Source organism: Lithobates pipiens, unplaced genomic scaffold (assembly GCF_037356315.1).
Source record: "Lithobates pipiens isolate NorthernLeopardFrog02 unplaced genomic scaffold, aLitPip1_a1.2 Scaffold_8, whole genome shotgun sequence".
In the NCBI taxonomy this organism is placed as follows: Eukaryota; Metazoa; Chordata; class Amphibia; order Anura; family Ranidae; genus Lithobates; species Lithobates pipiens.
Window position 1 is genome coordinate 674,855,898 of NW_027507903.1, and position 21,701 is coordinate 674,877,598.

Consider the following 21,701-nt stretch of genomic DNA (forward strand, 5'->3'; position numbering starts at 1 on the left):
CTAGATTTGGGATTGAACGTGGATTTGTTCTTTAAGCCACTGTGTGTGTACATAGAACTTTTCTAGGGCGTTGAATACTTTTCTAGGGCGTTGGTGTGATTTGAGTGGCCATAGACTGCAATGTCAAATCACACAATTGCAACTTGGAATCACAACAGTCTGAACTGAGCCCATGTTCTGCAGTTGGCCCCCTTCCTGCCATCTTGGGCCCCCTTCAGCGGCAGAACGCCAGGGCCCGGTCTTAAGTGCAATCTTTGCAACCCTGGCAGTTCCACCACTGATCTGGACTACAATAAAAAACAAAATGTTCATCCAGAAGAGATTTCATATGAAACATGGATGTCCTACTAACCTGATAATCTGTTGTCATGTGTCATCTTCTTCGGTTTGGCTGGAAATAAGATTAGGGAAGCGATTAGTCCTGACAAACCTCTGAAATGTATAAAATAATAACTAAGAGAGTTATTAGTGTAGCAGATCCTCCCAGACACCATCATCCCACCAACCCTCTGTAGATTGGGGTCTCTCCTCCTCCAGGTGATGGGGAGAGTCTTTGTCTGCCTGGTAACATCTCCACACATTGCAGTGACATGTGACCATGGTGGGGGGACCAGAAAAGCCCCCAATTCTCTATGCAGGGATTACAGGCACACACCTAGAATCTGGAGCCTTGACTCCTCTTTCTGATGGAGGTTGAGATGGATGCATGGGGCACAAGGCTCAGAACCCCGAGCAACAATCATGAGGATCTCCTAGGAATACAGCTATAAATATGGAGGTTCTGTATAATAGACAAGTGGCTGTGATTGTATTGCTCTGCTCGGCATGCTGAGTGATATCATTGTGTTATGGTGACTGACTGCCGGCATCCTGGAGAAGTGTTACTCTGCTTCCATTTTACAATGTTCCTGAACTCTGTAGCCTTTTCCTTCATCCACAATTTTATACCCAAATGTATTTTATTCTGTAAACTCCCTCAGTAAAGATTGTTTAACCCCTTAGTGACTGAGGGGAAAACAAATGTTAATGCCTGAACACAATTTTACAACTTTGACCTGTGTTAGTAAATCTGTACATATCATCCCAACTACATTGTGTATCCAGGAGGATTATACCATATTAACCACTTTCAGACCGGACCATTTTGCTGGTAAATGACCAGAGGTCTTTTTACACTTTGGCACTGCGCTGCTTTAACTGGTAATTGCGCGGTCATGCAATGTTGTACCCAAACAAAATTTGCGTCCTTTTCTTCCCACAAATAGAGCTTTCTTTTGATGGTATTTGATTGCCTCTGCGATTTTTATTTTTTGCGATATAAACGTAAAAAGACCGCAAATTTTGAAAAAAAATGATATTTTCTACTTTTTGTTATTAGAAAAATCCAATAAACTCAATTTTAGTCATACATTTAGGCCAAAATGTATTCAGCCACATGTCTTTGGTAAAAAAAAAGTCAATAATTGTATATTTATTGGTTTGCGCAAAAGTTGTCACATCTACAAACTAAGGTACGTTTTCTGGAATTTACGCAGCTTTTAGTTTACGACTGCCTATCTCATTTCTTGAGGTGCTAAAATGGCAGGGCAGTACAAAACCCCCCCAAATGACCCCATTTTGGAAAGTAGACCCCCTAAGGAAATTGATAAGAGGCATGTTGAGCCCATTGAATATTTTATTTTTTTGCCTCAAGCGATTGAATAATGACCAAAAAAAATTTTTTTTTTTTTTTTTACACAAAGTTGTCACTAAATGATATATTGCTCACACATGCTATGGGCGTATGTGAAATGACACCCCAAAATAAATTCTGCTGCTTCTCCTGAGTACGGGGATACCACATATGTGGGACTTTTTGGGAGCCTAGCCACGTACGGGGCCCCGAAAACCAAGCACCGCCTTCAGGCTTTCTAAGGGCGTAAATTTTTGAGTTCACTTCTCACTACCTATTACAGTTTTGAAGGCCATAAAATGCCAAGATGGCACAAAACCCCCACAAATGACCCCATTTTAGAAAGTAGACACCCCAAGCTATTTGCTGAGAGGCATGTTGAGTTCATGGAATATTTTATATTTTGCCACAAGTTGCGGGAAAATTACAAACTTTTTTTTTTTTTTTTTTTTTTTCACAAAGTTGTCACTAAATGATATATTGCTCACACATGCCATGGGCATATGTGAAATGACACCCCAAAATAAATTCTGCTGCTTCTCCTGAGTACGGGGATACCACATATGTGGGACTTTTTGGGAGCCTAGCCGCGTACGGGGCCCCGAAAACCAAGCACCGCCTTCAGGCTTTCTAAGGGCGTAAATATTTGACTTCACTCCTCACTACCTATTACAGTTTTGAAGGCCATAAAATGCCAAGATGGCACAAAACCCCCACAAATGACCCCATTTTAGAAAGTAGACACCCCAAGCTATTTGCTGAGAGGCATGTTGAGTCCATGGAATATTTTATATTTTGCCACAAGTTGCGGGAAAATTACAAACTTTTTTTTTTTTTTTTTTTTTTCACAAAGTTGTCACTAAATGATATATTGCTCACGCATGCCATAGGCATATGTGAAATGACACCCCAAAATAAATTCTGCTGCTTCTCCTGAGTACGGGGATACCACATATGTGGGACTTTTTGGGAGCCTAGCCGCGTACGGGGCCCCGAAAACCAAGCACCGCCTTCAGGCTTTCTAAGGGCGTTACAGTTTTGAAGGCCATAAAATGCCAAGATGGCACAAACCCCCCCCAAATGACCCCATTTTGGAAAGTAGACACCCCTAAATTTAGGGGTACACTAGTGAGACTAGGTAATAAATGGCGGGTGCCCTGAAACTATAAAAAAATAACTAACCAACCAGCGTCACCTGTAACAGTTATATGGTGATCACTGGTGAAAGGGTTAACTAGGGGGCAATCAGGGGGCTTTATGCGGTAGTATATGGGGGTCCCTGGCGCTATAAAAAGCTGCGGCGAACCTAAATACCTACCTGCCTAACTAGCGTCACCTGTGACACTAATACAGCGATCAGAAAAACGATCGCTTATTAGGCTGGGTTCACACTGGAGCGATGCGGGAACGCCACGAATGCGCGGCGGGTTCCCGCATCGCATGCCTCCCGGCGGCAGTTCACACTGCCCTATGCGAACTGCTGGGAGTGTCAGTGAAATGTTACTGACACCCCCAGATCAGTTCGCATATCGCAGTGCGATCTGCAAACTCGGATCGCATGGTGTGAACACCCATGCGATCCGATTCTGCTGCGGGCCAAAAAAAGGGTCCCGTGCGAATTTGCGGCGGGTGCGGCGGGTGTGGCGGGTGCGGCGGGTGCGGCGAATGGCTGAACTCGAATCGCACAGAGATCGGATGTGATTTGCACTGCAGTGCGGTGCGAATCACATCCGTTCTCAAACCGCTGCAATCTGAACCCAGCCTTAGTGACACTGGCGACGGGGGGTGATCACGGGGTTAAACCTTTATTGGGGGGGTTAGGGGGGTACCTTAGAACTAAAGGGGGCTAACCCTAACTGCCCTAACAGTTATTAGTCACAAATGACACCCGCCGGGTGATCAGGGGGTTAAACCTTTATTAGGTAATAAATGGCGGGTGCCCTGAAACTATAAAAAAATAACTAACCAACCAGCGTCACCTGTAACAGTTATATGGTGATCACTGGTGAAAGGGTTAACTAGGGGGCAATCAGGGGGCTTTATGCGGTAGTATATGGGGGTCCCTGGCGCTATAAAAAGCTGCGGCGAACCTAAATACCTACCTGCCTAACTAGCGTCACCTGTGACACTAATACAGCAATCAGAAAAACGATCGCTTATTAGGCTGGGTTCACACTGGAGCGATGCGGGAACGCCACGAATGCGCGGCGGGTTCCCGCATCGCATGCCTCCCGGCGGCAGTTCACACTGCCCTATGCGAACTGCTGGGAGTGTCAGTGAAATGTTACTGACACCCCCAGATCAGTTCGCATATCGCAGTGCGATCTGCAAACTCGGATCGCATGGTGTGAACACCCATGCGATCCGATTCTGCTGCGGGCCAAAAAAAGGGTCCCGTGCGAATTTGCGGCGGGTGCGGCGGGTGCGGCGGGTGCGGCGAATGGCTGAACTCGAATCGCACAGAGATCGGATGTGATTTGCACTGCAGTGCGGTGCGAATCACATTCGTTCTCATAAACCGCTGCAATGTGAACCCAGCCTTAGTGACACTGGCGACGGGGGGTGATCACGGGGTTAAACCTTTATTGGGGGGGTTAGGGGGGTACATTAGAACTAAAGGGGGCTAACTCTAACTGCCCTAACAGTTATTACAGTCACAAATGACACCAATGCAAAAAAAAAAAAAAAAAAAAAAAATATGACATTGGTGTCACTGTGACTGGGGGGCAGGGGTAATTGGGGGGGTGATCGGGGGGTAAAGGGGGGGTGTGAGTGTGCCTGGCATGTTCTACTGTGTGTGTAGAGTGTTGGTGCAACTCACCGATCCGCTCTCCTCCGTGTCGGAACGGAAAATACCGACACGGAGGAGAGAATACATCACTTCCTCTCCTGTGTTTACATTACAGGAGAGGAAGTGATGTCACCGGGGATTTCCATTCGTCGAGAGCGATCGCGAGGGGGTGGCCATGAATGAATGGCCGCCCCCTCATCCCGGATCGCTCTCGAAGAAATGCCGACCGCCGCAGGCACCGGGGGGGGGCCCGATCGGGCCCCCCACCCGCGGGCAGGCAGGGACTTATATATACGCCCATATGCCTGCCCGTGCCATTCTGCCGACGTATATCGTCGTGCGGCGGTCGGCAAGTGGTTAATTTCAGGACAAATTGAGCTTCTTTTGGTAACAATGACACCGACACTGTTGTTTGAGATTTGTACCCGTAGTACGGCCTAAAAAACATTGCAGACAGTTTGCTTTTTTATCCTACCTAAAAAATCTGACACTGATACTAATTTAGAAAATGTTTAACCACTTTCTGATGCTGATATACATCGGCACTTTGAAAAGGGATATTGTTCTTATGGCAACAGCTACCATAACCCCGGTATCCTCTTCTTCAGTGAGCAGTCTGGTTTCCGATAAAAGTGGTCTCTGAGGCGGATTCACTGCAAGATCCATTATCAACGGCGGGAGAGGGGCCCCCCTCCCGCCGCTCTCCGGTGCCCTCCACCGCTTACCAGAGCCGTTGCTAGAGGCAGAGGCGATCACATCCTCTCCTGTGTGTGGCATGGAGCTGAGTGAGTGGAAGATGGCCCCCACCTGTCTCCATACTATTGCAGGGCAGAAACGAAAACAAAACGTCACTTCTGCTCACAGCTCTTAAAGAGATTTCTTTTATTGCATTTTTATTGCATTTTAGTGTAAATATGAGATCTGAGGTCTTTTTGACCCCAGATCTCATATTTAAGGGTCCTTTCACACAGGACGGATCCGTGATGATCCGCCCCTTGAACATCCTCTTGCTCAGCGGGGATCAGTGGGGATCGCTCTGTTGATCCTCACTGAGCTGGCGGATGACAGGGCGGTCCCTGCATACTGTGCAGGGACCGCCCTGTCAGATCTCCGCTCTCCCCTATGGGGGGATCGGATGAACACAGACCGTCTGTCCATGTTCATCTGATCCGCTCTGCAGACGGATAGAAAAATAGGATTTTCCTCTGTCTGCAGAATCGGACCAGAGCGGGGACGGATGATATCGGGTGTCAGTGGATGTTCATCCGGAGACATCTGCTATCCCATAGGGATGCATGTATATCCGTATTTCATCTGAAAAGGGGTGGATGAAATACGGACTTACTGTCCGCACGTGTGAAACGGGCCTAAGAGGTCCTGTCATGCCTTTTTTCTATTACAAGTGATGTTTACATATCTTGTAATAGGAATAAAAGTGACACAATTTTTTTTAAAAAGAACAGTGTAAAAAAAATAAATAAAAGGTAAAATAAATAAGAAAATTTAAACGCACCCTGTCCCGCTGAGCTCGCGTGCAGAGGCGAACGCATACGCGATCAGCACCCAAATATGAAAATGGTGTTCAAACCACACATGTGAGGTATCGCTGCGATCAGGAGAGCGGGAGCAATAATTCTAGTCCTAGACCTTCGCTATAACTCAAAACATGCAACTTGTAGAATTTTTTAAATGTTGCCTATACAGATTTTTAAGGGTAAAAGTTTGTTGCCTTTCCACGAGCGGGCACATCTTTGAAACATGACATGTTGGGTATCAATTTACTCGGCGTAATATTATCTTTCACAATATAAAAACATGGGCTAAGTTAACTGTTGTCTTATTTTTTTTATTTAGAAAAAGTGTATTTTTTCCAAAAAAAGTGTGCTTGTAAGACCATTGTGCAAACACGATGTGACAGAAAGTATTGCAATGACTGCCATTTTATTCTCTAGGGTGTTAGAAAAAAAATATATAATGTTTGGGGTTCTAAGTAATTTTCTAGCAAAAAAAAAAAACTTGTAAACACCAAATCTCAGAAAGAGGCTCAGTCCCTAAGTGGTTAAAAAAGAAACCTACCCAAAATACACTAACCCTGACCCCTAACATGACCTCTGACCTTTGACCCTAAAACGAAATCTGGTACTGACCCGGATTAAACCTTGATCTAGCTATTTTTTTCTTTATTAGAAAGAACGCAATGCACGGTATGATATACTATATCCTGTGTGTATACAATGCCAGCATGTGCAAGGTGGAGTTCCACCTTGTGGGCACGTCGCATATGAGGCGGTGAGCGGGAAGGCCAAAGTTACGCTGCATCGCTGACAGCTCTGGAATATCGGGGTCATGTTTAAGGAACCTCTGGACCACCAAGTTCAGCAAATGCACCAGGCAAGGGATGTGCGTAAAACCGGCTAGGCCCAGAGCTGCTATGAGATTTCGCCCATTATCGCACACCACCAGGCCGGGCTTAAGGCTCACTGCCACCAACCACTCATCGGTCTGTTGTTCCATGTGCCTCCACAACTCCTGCATGGTGTTGGGTTTTTCCCCCAAACAGGAAAGTTTTAAAACTGCCTGCTGTTGTTTACCCCTGGCTGTGCTGAAGTTGGTGGTGAAGGTGTTACGCTGACCGGATGAGGAGGCGGTAGAAGATGAGGGAGCGGAGTAGGAGGAGTTAGCAACAGGAGGCAAACTAAAGCGCCCTGCAATCCTCGGCGGTGGAAGGACATGCGCCAAACTGCTATCCGCCTCAGGCCCAGCTGCAACTGCATTTACCCAGTGTGCTGTTAGGGAGATATAACATCTCTGACCATGCTTACTGGTCCACGCATCCGTAGTTAGGTGGACCTTGCCACAGATGGCGTTGCGCAGTGCACACCTGATTTTGTCCCCCACTTGGTTGTGCAGGGAAGGGATGGCTCGCCCGGAAAAGTAGTGGCGGCTGGGAACGACGTACTGTGGGACAGCCAATGCCATCAGGCTTTTAAAACTCTGCGTCTCCACCAGACGGAATGACAGCATTTCAAATGCGAGGAATTTTGAAATGCTGGCATTAAAGGCCAGGGATCGTGGGTGGCTAGGGGGATACTTCCTCCGCTCCAGTGTTTGGGAGATAGAGAGCTGAACGCTTCCATGGGACGTTGTGGAGATGGTTGGTGACCCAGGTGGTAGTGTTGCTGGCAGATCCTCTGTTTGTGGGTTGGCAGGTGCCACTGTCACTACAGAGGTGGATGAAGAGGCCAAGACTGCAGCAGAAGAGGAAGCAGGAGGAGCCAGAGACCTTTCTTGGTTTTTGAGGTGTCTACTCCACTGCAGCTCGTGCTTTGCACTTAGATGCCTGGTCATGCAGGTTGTGCTCAGGTTGAGAACGTTTATGCCTCGCTTCAGGCTCTGATTGCACAGCGTGCAAACCACTCGTGTCTCGTCATCAGCACATTTTCTGAAGAACTGCCACGCTAGGGAACTCCTTGGACCTGGCTTTGGTGTGCCCGGTCCCTTGCTGCTTTGGGCAGTAGGAGGCGTACTGTCTAGGGGACGGACACTCCGCTTTTGCACCTTGCTCCCTCTTCTGCTGTGCTGGTGGCTCTGTGCAACCACCACCTCTTCCTCCGAATTGTATGTAAAGGGTGTATCTCACAGTAACATATGCAGTGCTGGTGCACTGAGCTCGCAGATAAAAGTTATATTCTCTCTGGCACTGGGCTCATGGCAGTGTAAAAAGACACTGCAACCCAACCAGGTAAATCTATGTAGATCGCTGAATTATTAGAATAGATTTCTGAATCTGGACTCCTACATAATTCTCTCTCCCTCAAAGCAGCAACAGGAACCTTGCCCTACACACTATCTTTTCTCTCAGTGACATGTAAAAAGCTTGTGCACTGCACCCACACAACTAAATCAATGTAGATCGCTGACTAATTAGAATAGATTTCAGAATCAGGACTCCTATTATGTAATTCTATCCCTCACAGCAGCAGCAGCAGCCAGGAACCTTTCCCTACACTGTCTAAAGCAGAGTGATGTGATATGCTGTGTGCCTCTAGCTTAAATAGAGGCTGGGTCACATGCTGCACTGTCCAATCACAGCCATGCCATTAGTAGGCATGGCTTTGATGGCTTCTAAGGGCACACCAGTTAAACAAATGTTGATTGACTGCTGCAGGGCTTATTAAAATGTGCCATTACGTTGCCGAACACCGGACCCGAACCCGAACATACAGTCAATTATTCGGGTTCGGTACCCAAAAAGCCAAAAGTTCGGTACAAACCCAAACTGTAGTCATTGGCTTTCCCTGGAGGACATTCCTAGTTCTTCCTCACACAGATATTGATCAGGAATTTGTAGGAAATGGTCATTATAGGTGGGAACTCACCATGTTGTGCTCTCCTCTCCTGGAGGTCATTTGCGGGTCCCATCAGACTGATCAGTTTAAGGACATGAATGGTGACATCCAGAGCCCCTTCTTCTCCATATGTGTCTATCAGGATGTCCTTGGTGGTGATCCAGTCTGCATTTTCTAGTTTTCCTCGGGGGATGGGACGTTCATCTTTATAGGAGAAATCAGACAATTTGTTCCTAAATCTCTTGAAGTCACTTCCTTTCAGATCCTCCAGAGAATATATGATAAGATCCCCGGGGGTTTGTTTCCTCTTTCCCAGGACACCAGGAGCCGACCCTGCAGAGAGGACAATCGGCAATCATAAACCTTCATCCTGATTGGAGGATTTCTGACACATGACAGCAGATAAGTCTGTGCTGGCAGCCAGCAATGCTATAAAAAGCATATAGAAGGGAAAGAAATGATCCCCAAATATGTCTATATGTACATTATCCTATGGAGGGATTGGATTCCCTGTGGTAATCCAATATGATTGCCTCCATAGTGGTAAATTACCTCTCAGATGGATTAATATTGGGTACAAACACCTAGGGGGGGGGGCTATTTAAAAAAAAAAATCACCTTTGTAAATCATCCCTATAATGTGTCTAATATGTTTATTTCCTATGATCATCAGCTCCATCTAATGGTCATAATGCCATATCTTACCGGTTGAGGTATTTCAAGAAAATAATATATTATGAGCTGATGATCATAGGAAGTAAATCTATTAGACAAATTACGGGGATTATTAGTGATGACTGTACAAATGACACAAACTCATAGTAATTATTTTATATACAGATCTCCTAATGTATATGTATGGATGATCATTTTAAACCTCATGTTTATTGATTGTTTCATAGTTAGCAAGGTTGAATAAAGACACCAGTCCATCCAGTTCAACCTGTGAGTGTCAACAATTGTCCCTATCCCTGTACATCGCACACTCACATTGGTCCCTACCTTCAAGGAGCCCACAATCCAAGGTCCCCATTCATATACTAGGGTCAATTTTGGACAGTAGCCAATTAACCTACCTGCATGTCTTTGGAGTGTGGGAGAAAACCGGAGTACCCGGAGGAAACCCACGCGGGCACAGGGAGAACATGCAAACTCCAGGCAGGTAGTATCGTGGTTGGGATTCGAACCAGCGACCCTTCTTACTGCTAGGCGAGAGTGCTAACCAACTAAAACAATATATGTATAAAACCTTTAAAGAGGAAGTAAACCCTTCCAAACCACTTGGACCTACAGGTAAGCCTAGATTAAGGCTTACCTGTAGGTCCAAGCAATATCTCCTAAACCTATATGGTTTAGGAGATATTTGCCCAAAAACGGGCACCGCTGTCTACGGCGCATGCGCCGTAGACAGCGGCGCGCAGGCGCACTAAATGCGGCAAGTCCAAGAATGGATTTGCCTAATTTGTCGACTCCCGTGCGCATGCGCGGGAGTGACGTCATCGCGGCCTCGCCGAATGGCAGCGGCGGAGCTGCGAGACGCGACTCCCGTGCGCATGCGCGGGAGTGACGTCATCGCGGCTTCGCCGCTGTGATTCGTCGGAGCTGCGAGACGCCACGAGCAACATGGATGCGGCGGACTACAGGGGACAGCGGCGACTTCGCTGGCTCCTGTGTCAGGTAAGTGACACATAATGAGCTACTATGCGATGCATAGTAGTCCATTATGCTTTACCTTTGCAGGGAAAAAAAGAGGAAGTAAACCCATCAGGGTTTACTTCCTCTTTAAATAACCTTCCCCCATGAATAATGATGTGTCTGATCAGTGTGAACTAAGAACTCCGATTACCCCAAAATCTCCCAGCAGTATGTGTCATGTGACACTGGGCTGTTTTCTCCATAGGATTATAGACAAAGGATTCCTCCGACTACTACACAAATAGCCATAAAATTTGGGGTCCCCCAGTCATTATGGATCATCAATGATAAATAAAATCTGAAGAGACGGGAATTTGATGGTGGAATTGATAAAAACTCCTGAACTCTTCTAATGAGTGGACTGACCAGATGTCTACTGGAAATGTCCAGACTATGGAGACTTAAGATGTCCTATCATCTAATTCCAATCCCTGGAGATGTGAGATGGAGGAAAACATTGGAAAGGGTTGTCAGGATCAGCAGTCATACCTTGTGAGGAGGAGGATGAGGAGGAAGAGGTCGCCATGATATCAGGAGATGACCCGAGATGACATCACCTGGAAGAGGCACAAACAATAATAAACTCATTTGTAGTACAATGAATGGAATCAATAAGGAGGATTTGTTCCCTTCTGTGGATAACAATTGGCTTACTGGTTGTCCAGTTAGAAAGAATTAGAATTGGATGGATTTCTGTCATTTTCAACCCATAACTATGAGTATCAATCATAACCTTCTACTCGGCATTCCTCTAGTTGTTATATCGGGGTCACAAAGGAATCCTACCCTGTTTAGGGCCATCATTTATACAGACTCGTATTTTTAGGTGTCACCTCCACAAATCTGTTCCATTCATAGCCAAGACTGTTACTAAGTGGCACCAAAGTATCAGCCAGTAAGATGTCTACAGAGAGGTCAGGTGATAAAAAGGAGAAGACCCCAAAATGGAAGCCGTGTGTGGTCAGCAGAGACCTCCATTCACTAATAAGATGCTTCCAAGAGGATTCTTCAGGATGGTCGGTATTTATTGATCAGAAAAACAGGTTAAAACACAAACAACACATTGTGTGGCTCTTTAGTGACCACTTTGTGAGGGAAAGGTGTACAGTACACTTTAATAGGAGAGATTTGTGTGTGTCCTTCAGCCCAGACTATAATGTTATGTCAGGTTTTCTGATATTAAATTATAATTAATCATATGAATTCTGAAGGAGATATGAAGAATAACCTTCTGATGAACCACAGGTTACAAATGTTATAAAACGACAAAGACTCTATGCCGCATACACATGGTTGGACTTTCCGACGGAAAATGTGCGATCAGAGTTTGTTGATGGAAATTCTGACCGTGTGTAGGCTCCATCTGACTTTTTCCATCGGAATTTCCGACACACAAAATTTGAGGTCTTGAGGTCTTTGACACTGGATCCTCTTTTGGGTTATTTATTTTAGAAGATAACACAGTCTCTTAATGGAGTCTCTGTGTTCGGCGCCCACGCTGTAACACAGTCCCGCCCCCCCAGACCTGCTCGTGTGATAGTAGATAGAATCAACGTTCCGCCTATCACATGAGCCGTCTGGGGGGTGGGGCCGTGTTACAGAGCGGTCGCCGAACACAGAGCCAGCCAGTGTTGTGATCCAGAGGAGGAGATGCTGCAGGTACAGCCCGCCCTGTGTGCCACACAGTGCCTGGATAGGAGGTTCGAGTGGGGGGCTGCGAGGGGCCCCCCTGCCGATTCTCCTATCCAACTTAATTTACTGTCCCCAGTTCACCTTGTGCTCTCTGCCCCCCCAGTGCTCTCCTCCACCACCACACTCTCCTGCCCCCCCAGTGCTCTCCTCCACCACCACACTCTCCTGCGCCCCCCCAGTGCTCTCCTCCACCACCACACTCTCCTGCCCCCCAGTGCTCTCCTCCACCACCACACTCTCCTGCCCCCCCAGTGCTCTCCTCCACCACCACACTCTCCTGCCCCCCCCCAGTGCTCTCCTCCACCACCACACTCTCCTGCCCCCCAGTGCTCTCCTCTACCACCACACTCTCCTGCCCCCCAGTGCTCTCCTCCACACTCTCCTGCCCCCCCCCCCAGTGCTCTCCTCCACCACCACACTCTCCTGCCTCCCCGTGCTCTCCTCCACCACCACACTCTCCTGCCCCCCACAGTTCTCTCCTCCCCTGTTCTTGCTGCCCCCCTGCTCTCCAGCTCTCCCCATCCTTCTCTAGCCACCATCCCAGTGCTCTCCACTCCCCCCAGTGCTCTCCCCCCCTGTTCTCCCCCAGTGCTCTCCACTCCCCCCAGTGCCCCCCGTTCCCCCCCACAGTGCTCTCCAGTACTCTATCCTCCGTGCTCTCCCCCTGTGCTCTCCACTCCCCCCAGTGCTCCCCCACAGTGCTCTCCACTCACCCCAGTCCTCTCCCCTCTGTGCTCTCCCCCCTGTTCTCTTCCCAGTGCTCTCTCCCCTGTTCTCTCCCCAGTGCTCTCCCCCCTGTTCTCTCCCCAGTGCTCTCCCCCTGTTATTCCCACGGTGCTCTCCCCCCTGTTCTTTCCCCCCAGTGCTCTGCCCCCTCAGTGCCCTCCACTCCCCCCAGTGCTCTCCCCCCTGTTCTTTCCCCCCAGTGCTCTCCCCTTTTCTTCCCCCCCAGGGCTCTCCTCTCCCCCCCAGTGCTCTCCCCCTGTTCTTTCCCCCCAGTGCTCTTCAGCTCTCCCCATCACTCTCCAGCCCCCACCCCAGTGCTCTCCAGCCCCCCATTCTCCCCACCCCTGTTCTTTCTGCCCCCCTGGTGCTCTCCAGCCCCCCCAGTGCTCTCTACCCTCCATGTTCTCCACCCCTCTTCTTTTTGGCTCCCCCCAGAACTCTCCACTCCCCACCCCTGTACTCTCCACTCCCCCTGCATTTTGCCCTCACCCATGTGCTCTCCACCCCCCATAGTGCTCTCTAGTCCCCTGTGCTTTCCACCCCTGTTCTTTCTGGCCCCCACTAGTGCTCTCAAGCTCCCCCCCATTGCTCTCCACTCCCCCTGCTCTTTGTACCCTTCCAGTACTCTCCAGCCCCCATGCTCTCCACCCCTGTTTTTCTGCCCCCCCAGTGCTCTTCACCACCCCACATTCTTAGCCCCCCAGTGCTCTCAGCCTACCATGCTCTCTACCCCTGTTCTTATTGGCCCCCCAGTGCTCTCAAGTTCCCCCCCAGCGCTCTCCGCTCCCCACCCCTGTGATCTCCACTCCCCCTCACTCTTTGCCCCCACCCATGTGTTCTCCAACCCTGCCAGTACTCTCTGCTCCCCCTTCTCTCCAACTCCCACCCAGTGCTCTCCACTTCCCCAGGACCAGATGACAGGCTGACTGGGGCCGGAAAATGAGGACGGCTGCAGGTGTAGGTGGCCAGGGACCACTCCATCTCACATCAGACAGATACTCTGGAAGGAGCACCATACCCATCCAAAACGAGAACAGACCCTGCCTGCTGCTGGCCGTCATGGATATCCTGCTGGCATGCAAGGTACCGTACCAAGCATCAACAACACACCTTCCCACAGACAGGGACTGCAGACTGGGACATGGGGCACAGGAGGGGCTGCAATGATGGGCACAGTGAGACTGCATTCACGGCACAGTAAAGCTGCATTTGATGGGCACAGTGAGGCTGCATTTGATAGGCACAGTGAGGCTGCATTTGGTGGGCACAGTGAGGCTGCATTGGTGGGCACAGTAAGGCTGCATTTGATGGGCACAGTGAGGCTGCATTTGGTGGGCACAGTGAGGCTGCATTTGGTGGGCACAGTAAGGCTGCATTTGATGGGCACAGTAAGGCTGCATTTGATGGGCACAGTGAGGCTGCATTTGATGGGCACTGGTGAGGCTGCATTGAGCTCTTGCATCAAGTCTGCAGTCTCTGACCATCTCCTGTAGCATATCTGCAGTCTCTGAGGGAGTCTGGAGAGGAGTCAAGAGTGGGAGCACCGCCGGGATGGGGGTCATGGGAGAAGTCAGACTTGGGGGGACTGTGGACAGGAGACTATAGGATAAAACCAGAGCCACCAAGCTGGAGCCGACTGACTGAGCCCTGCACAGTGCACCTGAGAGGAGGTCAGTGAAAGCACCGCCAGGCCAGTCGGGGGGGGTCACTGATGTAAGGGGGAGTGAATATGATAATATAAGGGGCACTGATATAAAGGGTTTCCTCCTTATATTAGTAACCCACCCCCCTTACCTTAGAGTATTCTTTCTGCAGAAGGTGTTCCCCCCACGTTCTGAGTTCCTGGGGTCCCCCTTGATGATTGATCACTTACCACTATTAACTGGAATTTGTATATATATATATATATATATATATATATATATATATATATATATATATATATATAAAGCCCTATGTGATTGTGATTTCATATCTATATATAATACTCTCTTCATCAAATGTGCTTTAAAATGTATGGTTTTCCATTTCATGAACAAGAAAATAATGACGTTATCCTGTTGGGCTGATATAATAATGCTGCGAGGCTGGTATGAAATTTTTTACAGGGCTGGTTTTTGAAAGCATGGGCATCCACAAGGTTACTCAGGTGGCTGCGTACCATGCCCATATAGCCTCGAGAATGTACATCTTTTTACATTGCAACACATCTGTTGTTGCCATATTTTTATCTTGATGAAAACAGCCTATACAGTGACAGTATGAGATCAAAATATGGCCACAACAGATGTATTACAATGTAAAAAGATGTACATTCTCTAGGCTATATGGGCATGGAACACAGCCGCCAGAGTAACTTCCAATACAAAGTGAAGATGAATTATCTGTTATATAACACATATGTATTACCAGTGGAAAGATTTCCATGAGATTGTCGAAAAGGGGCGGAGCATGAGTTGCCTTAAAATGATGCCCCCCCTTGGAAAAAGTTCTGCGGACGCCCATGCATGTACACATAAGATAACATAAAATAAACACCCAACTGCCTCTGTATGTCCATTTACCAGCAGCGGTGTACATGAGGCCTAAATTTTCTCTAAAGCCGTACATCTGTGAAGCAGCATTTTGGGTACATGCTACAGATGCACTACTTTACAGGCAGATTAACCCACCCCCCACCCCCCCCCCCCAAGTTACTAGCTTTTCAGCAATTGTGCATGTTTAAAGGCACTTCTCCTTGTTTCCTTTTTGGGGTTGTCCAAATTGGTGACATTGATATATGGCCCTTAGGGTGGGTTCTAGGACCCCATACCCATTTTATGGCCAATAACTACATCAGCATGTACCCGACACTATGGTCAAATAGTTCGGGGGACTCCTCCATGCATGACAAGGTAGCCAGATACCTTACTACGCCAATCCATACATGTACACCCCCCCTTTTATACCTTATTCTATAAATAATGACACAGACACCTGCTGGATGTAAATGGCCTTTTAGACCTTTATTTTAACAACAAACCAAAATAAACTTTTTATTTAAAACTTCTGTAAACCATTTTTATTTTTCTATCTATTTTCTTGTAACAAAAACCAGCTCATCAGATCAACAGTTGTTGATCCCTGACAACTTTAATGGGCAGCACAGTGGTGTGGTGGTTAGCACTCTCACCTAGCAGTAAGAAGGGTCGCTGGTTCGAATCCCAACCACGACACTACCTGCCTGGAGTTTGCATGTTCTCACTGTGCCTGCGTGGGTTTCCTCCGGGTACTCCGGTTTCCTCCCACAATCCAAAGACATGCAGGTAGGTTAATTGGCTTCTGTCCAAAATTTGCCCTAGTATATGAGCGGGGACCTTGTATTGTGGGCTCCTTGAGGGTAGGGATCGATGTGAGTGTGCAATGTGAAGGGATAATTGTAGACACTCACTCAGGTTGAACTGGATGGACTGGTGTCTTTATTCAACTTTACTAACTATGAAACTATGAAACTATGAAACCCCATTTTTTCTTGAGCCTGTAATACCAACTTTTTTATGGCATTCGTCCCCAGCCGCCAACTTGCCTCGGGGACTTACCAATTGACCACAGACCCCCAACTTATTAGCCCGTCAGTCTGGCCAGCCGCCAGACCCCCCGGGAGGACTCCATACATATGATGGGTCCTAACTTTTCAAAACCTCATCTTGAAACAGTATAATTTGTATATCAGCCGTCAAGGACCCTACTGCCACCTGCACTCATTTTCAACACATAGTCCCCACACCCTCCTTGTATTAAGGGCGGGCGGGCGGGCGGGAACGTTCCTCCTGACCTGCTGCTCCAGACTGCTGACCTTCCTAAACTCACGTGCCTTCACATCAACTCTACTCCACCCCCTCTTACTCCATCCTTCAATCAGGTAAGCCTTGCAGCTTTCTTAACCCCTCGTACCATTCCCCTGCGTAAGCCTTGCATCCTGTCATGTATGTCCTACGCTTACGTTGCCCTACAGCTACGTACATGTCTTGATGGTGGGAAGGAGTAACTGTTGACATGGAGCCGATGGAATAGGCCGCTTTGGCATCTGCATTGGAAGGCAAACTACTCTGAGCCTGGGGGACAGAGGATGAGGATGGCTTTGTTATCCACTCCACCAACTCTTCTGCATGTTTTGGCTCATTAACATGGCCAGCAGCAGAAAAAAAAAAAAAAAAAAAGGACAAGCGTGCCCCACGGCCACCTGCAGAGGATGCACCATGTCCATGACCAGCACTGTTGGCTGTAGACACAGAGCCTGCTTGCCCACTTTTAGTGGCCTGTGAGCATCTTCCTCTCCTTGGTGGCCTTTCGAATATGATGTATATTTTGTTTGGCACACTGCACTGTATTGTGTACACCACCAGAAAAGTAGTAGCAACTGAACTATGGCTGCACTGTATTGTGGATCGTGTACACCACCAGAAAAGTAGTAGAAATGGAACACCATGGAATGCACTGTAGGTATAAGCTACACTGGATGCTTCACAGTATATATATACAGTGGTATATACATTCCTAATTTCCTGTTCCTTTGCATGTTTGTCACACTTAAGTGTTTCGGAACATCAAACCAATTTAAACAATAGTCAAGGACAACACAAGTAAACACAAAATGCAATTTGTAAATGAAGGTGTTTATTATTAAAGGTGAAAAAAAATCCAAACCATCATGGCCCTGTGTGAAAAAGTGATTGCCCCCTAAACCTAATAACTGGTTGGGCCACCCTTAGCAGCAACAACTGCAACCAAGCGTTTGCGATAACGTGCAATGAGGCTTTTACAGCGTCCTGGAGGAATTTTGGCCCACTCATCTCTGCAGAATTGTCCTAATTCAGTTACATTAGAGGGTTTTCGAGCATGAACGGCCTTTTTAAGGTCATACCACAACATCTCAATAGGATTCAGGTCAGGACTTTGGCTAGGCCACTCCAAAGTCTTCATTTTGTTTTTCTTCAGCCATTCGGTGGTGGACTTGCTGGTGTGTTTAGGATCATTGTCCTGCTGCAGAACCCAAGTTCGTTTCAGCTTGAGTACACGAACAGATGGTCGGACATTCTCCTTCAGGATCTCTTGGTAGACAGCAGAATTCATAGTTCCTTTTATCACGGCAAGTCTTTCAGGTCCTGAAGCAGCAAAACAGCCCCAGACCATCACACTACCACCACCATATTTTACTGTTGGTATAATGTTCTTTTTATGAAATGCAGTGTTCCTTCTACGCCAGATATACTTGGACACACACCTTCCAAAGAGTTCCACTTTTGTCTCATCGGTCCACAGAATGTTGTCCCAAAAGTCTTGGGGATCATCAAGATGTGTTGTGGAGAAATTGAGACGAGCTTTGATGTTCTTTTTGCTCAGCAGTGGTTTTCTCCTTGGAACTCTGCCATGCAGGCCATTTTTTCCCAGTCTTTTCCTGATGGCGGAGGCATGAACGCTGACCTTAACTGAGGCAAGTGAGGCCTGCAGTTCCTTGGACGTTGTTGTGGGGTCTTTTGTGACCTCTTGGATGAGTCGTCGCTGCGCTCTTGGGGTAATTTTGGGCGGCCGGCCACTCCTGGGAAGGTTCACCACTGTTCCATGTCTTCGCCATTTGTGGATAATGGCTCTCACTGTGGTTTGCTGGATTCCCAAAGCTTTGGAAATGGCTTTATAACCCTTTCCAGACTGATAGATCTCAATTACTTTCTTTCTCAATTGTTCCTGAATTTCTTTGGGTCTCGGCATGATGTGTAGCTTTTAAGGATCTTCTGGTGGACCTTACTGTGTCAAGCAGCTCCTATTTAAGTGATGCCTTGATTGTGAACAGGTGTGGCAATAATCAGGCCTGGGTGTGGCTAGAGAAATTGAACTCAGGTGTGGACAACCACAGTTATAGTATGTTTTAACAAGGGGGCAATCACTTTTTCACACAGGGCCATGATGGTTTGGATTTTTTTTCACCTTTAATAATAAACACCTTCATTTACAAATTGCATTTTGTGTTTACTTGTGTTGTCCTTGACTATTGTTTAGATTGGTTTGATGTTCCGAAACACTTAAGTGTGACAAACATGCAAAGGAACAGGAAATGAGGAAGGGGGCAAACACTTTTTCACACCACTGTATATATATCTCAAATACACCGCCTGAAGTAGATTATAAATAGTACACCACAGAATGCACTGTAGACATAAGCTATACTGACTGGATGCAGACTATATATATATATATATATATATATATATATATATATATATATATATATATATATATATATATATATATATATGTATATATATATATATGTATATATATATATATGTATATATATATATATATATATATATATATATATATATAATACACTGCCACTAACGAAATAATCTGCTTGCTTAATCTAAATCAAGCTCTCTGTTCACACCAAAAACACTACACAGGGCCAACGTGCAGGCAGCCTTATATAGTGCGGGGTATGGACTTGGCCCCAAAGGCACCCTGCTTTTGGCCAATTATGGCTCTCTTAGCAGAGGGCGCTGGGATTGGCCAAAGCATGCAGGTCAGGTGCATGCTTTGGCCAATCATCATACAGAAATGCACTGCGATCTCGCTGTGCATTATGGGGCGTTCCGCGGGCGCTCACATTTGCCACAAACGCCCCATAATATTTGTTCTTCTGTGAATACCCAATGTTCGAGTCAAACTGATGTTTGATCCAAACATCGAGCTCATCCCTACTTATCTGTATCCAACAACTCTGATAAGACCCCAGACAAGGACAATTCTACTAATTTCCAGGCTCATTACAAATCTGTAATAGACATTTTTAAGGCTACATGTTTTGATTGCAAAGGAGGTGAGCGTCTGCAAGAATTCATTTCTGACCAAGCATGTGATCAGTTACATATTCTTTAAGGTCAGTTACAAATGTCTAAACATCACTCTCTCACTCAGTATTAGGGATGAGCTTGATGTTCGACTTGAACATATGTTCGACTCAAACATCGGCTGTTCGCACGTTCGGCGAATACCAAACGTTATGGGCCGTTCGCGCCAAATTCGTGTGACGCTCACGGCCCACAATGCACTGCGCCATAGCAGTGCATTGCTGGCTCATGATTGGCCAAGCATGCACTGTGACCCCACATGCTTGGCCAATCACAGCGCCGGCAGTGAGGAGAGCCATGATTGGCCACAAGCAGGCTGTGTAGTACACGCCCCACACTATATAAGGCCGCCAGCGAGGTGACCTTGTGTAGTGTGTTGGCGTCTGTAGGAGTTAGTGGGTGTTCTCTGTGTACCTTCAACACAGTATACACCGTTCGTTATCAGCCGATTTAGCTTTCTTGCTCTTCTGTAATTGATCTTTTAGCAATCTGCAGGAGTTTGTGGATGTTGTCTGCGTGCCCTGACCGCACTATACACCATTATATCCACCTATATAGCTAGCTATATTGCTCTTCTGTAATAGAGCTTTCAGTCAGTTGTAGGAGATTGTGGCTGTTGTCTGCGTGCCCTGACCGCAGTATACACCATTATATCCACCTATATAGCTAGCTATATTTCTCTTCTGTAATAGAGCTTTCAGTCAGTTGTAGGAGATTGTGGGTGTTGTCTGCGTGCCCTGACCGCACTATACACCATTATATCCACCTATATAGCTAGCTATATTGCTCTTCTGTAATAGAACTTTCATTCAGCTGTAGGAGATTGTGGGTGTTGTCTGTGTGCCCTGACCGCAGTATACACCATTATTCACCTATATAGCTCTTCTCTAATTGAGCCATCTGCCATCTGCAGGAGTTAGTTGGTGTTGTGTGCCTCCAGCACAGCACAGTATACACCAGTATCTACCCTTTAATTCCTGTTCTATAATAAAGGCATTTGAAGGAGTTAGTGGGTGTTGATGTCTCCAGCATAATATACACTACCCAATTGCTGGTTTACCCATCTCCCTTCAGGCCATTACCATGTCTGGAAGGCCAACAAGGCGAGGCAGACAGGCACGAGCCCATAAAAGAGGGCAAGCAGGCTCTGTGTCTAGAGACAACAGTGCTGGTCGTGGACGCGGTGCATCGTCATCATCAGCACGTGGCTATGGGACACGCTTGTCCTTATTTTTGGCAGCTGGACGTGTTGAGCCACATCATGCCGAAGACTTGGTAGAGTGGATGACCAAGCCCTCTTCATCCTCCTCATCCTCTCTCACCCAGGCTCAGGGTACTAGCAAAGCAGCTGCCAACGCATCCTCTTCCCTCGTCTCAATGTCATCATCAGTGACTCCTTCCCTAGACCCACCACGTCCTCCTGAGGAGTCTCCTGAACTCTTTGAGCACAGTGTTGGGTACATGCTCCAGGAGGATGCCCAGTGTTTTGTAGGCTTTGATGATGATGCTCAGCTAGAGGAAGGCAATAGCATGAGCGCAGTGAGAGGGGATGCTCAAGAAGGACAGCAATCTGGCAGTCATGTTCCACAAGCTGCAGCATACTGCCAGGTTTGCTCCAGCGATGAAGAGGGAGGGGATGATGAGGGCGCTGACTCCACGTGGGTGCCTCGTAGGAGAGAGGAGGAGGCACATGTCCAACGAGGCAGGATGCCTTCCGGGGGCTAGCTTAGAGGCAGCACACGGACTGAATCACACCGCAGAGCTCCGCCTGTGCAGGGCGCTGCCTCTGTACGTTATTCTAAAAGTTCTTTGGTGTGGACCTTTTTTGAGATGAGTGCATCAGATCGCACCGCTGCTATTTGCAACATATGTCTCAAGCGTATCTCACA

General features: G+C 47.3%; 1 protein-coding gene across 2 annotated transcripts in view; it reads right to left on the reverse strand.

Moving 5' to 3' along the window:
• Positions 1 to 21,701, reverse strand: part of LOC143961988 (NACHT, LRR and PYD domains-containing protein 3-like) — a 174,766-nt gene that overhangs the window by 100,868 nt on the left and 52,197 nt on the right. Inside the window, exons 2-4 of one of the 2 annotated variants that reach the window (XM_077471332.1) lie at positions 10,997 to 11,064; positions 8,843 to 9,145; positions 353 to 391 (exon numbers count right to left, since the gene is read on the reverse strand). In XM_077471332.1, coding sequence (XP_077327458.1) covers positions 353 to 391; positions 8,843 to 9,145; positions 10,997 to 11,033 — 379 coding nt within the window. In that variant the 5' untranslated portion in view covers positions 11,034 to 11,064. The remainder of the gene's footprint in view (positions 1 to 352; positions 392 to 8,842; positions 9,146 to 10,996; positions 11,065 to 21,701) is intronic. The other variant, XM_077471331.1, reaches the window with a different exon arrangement.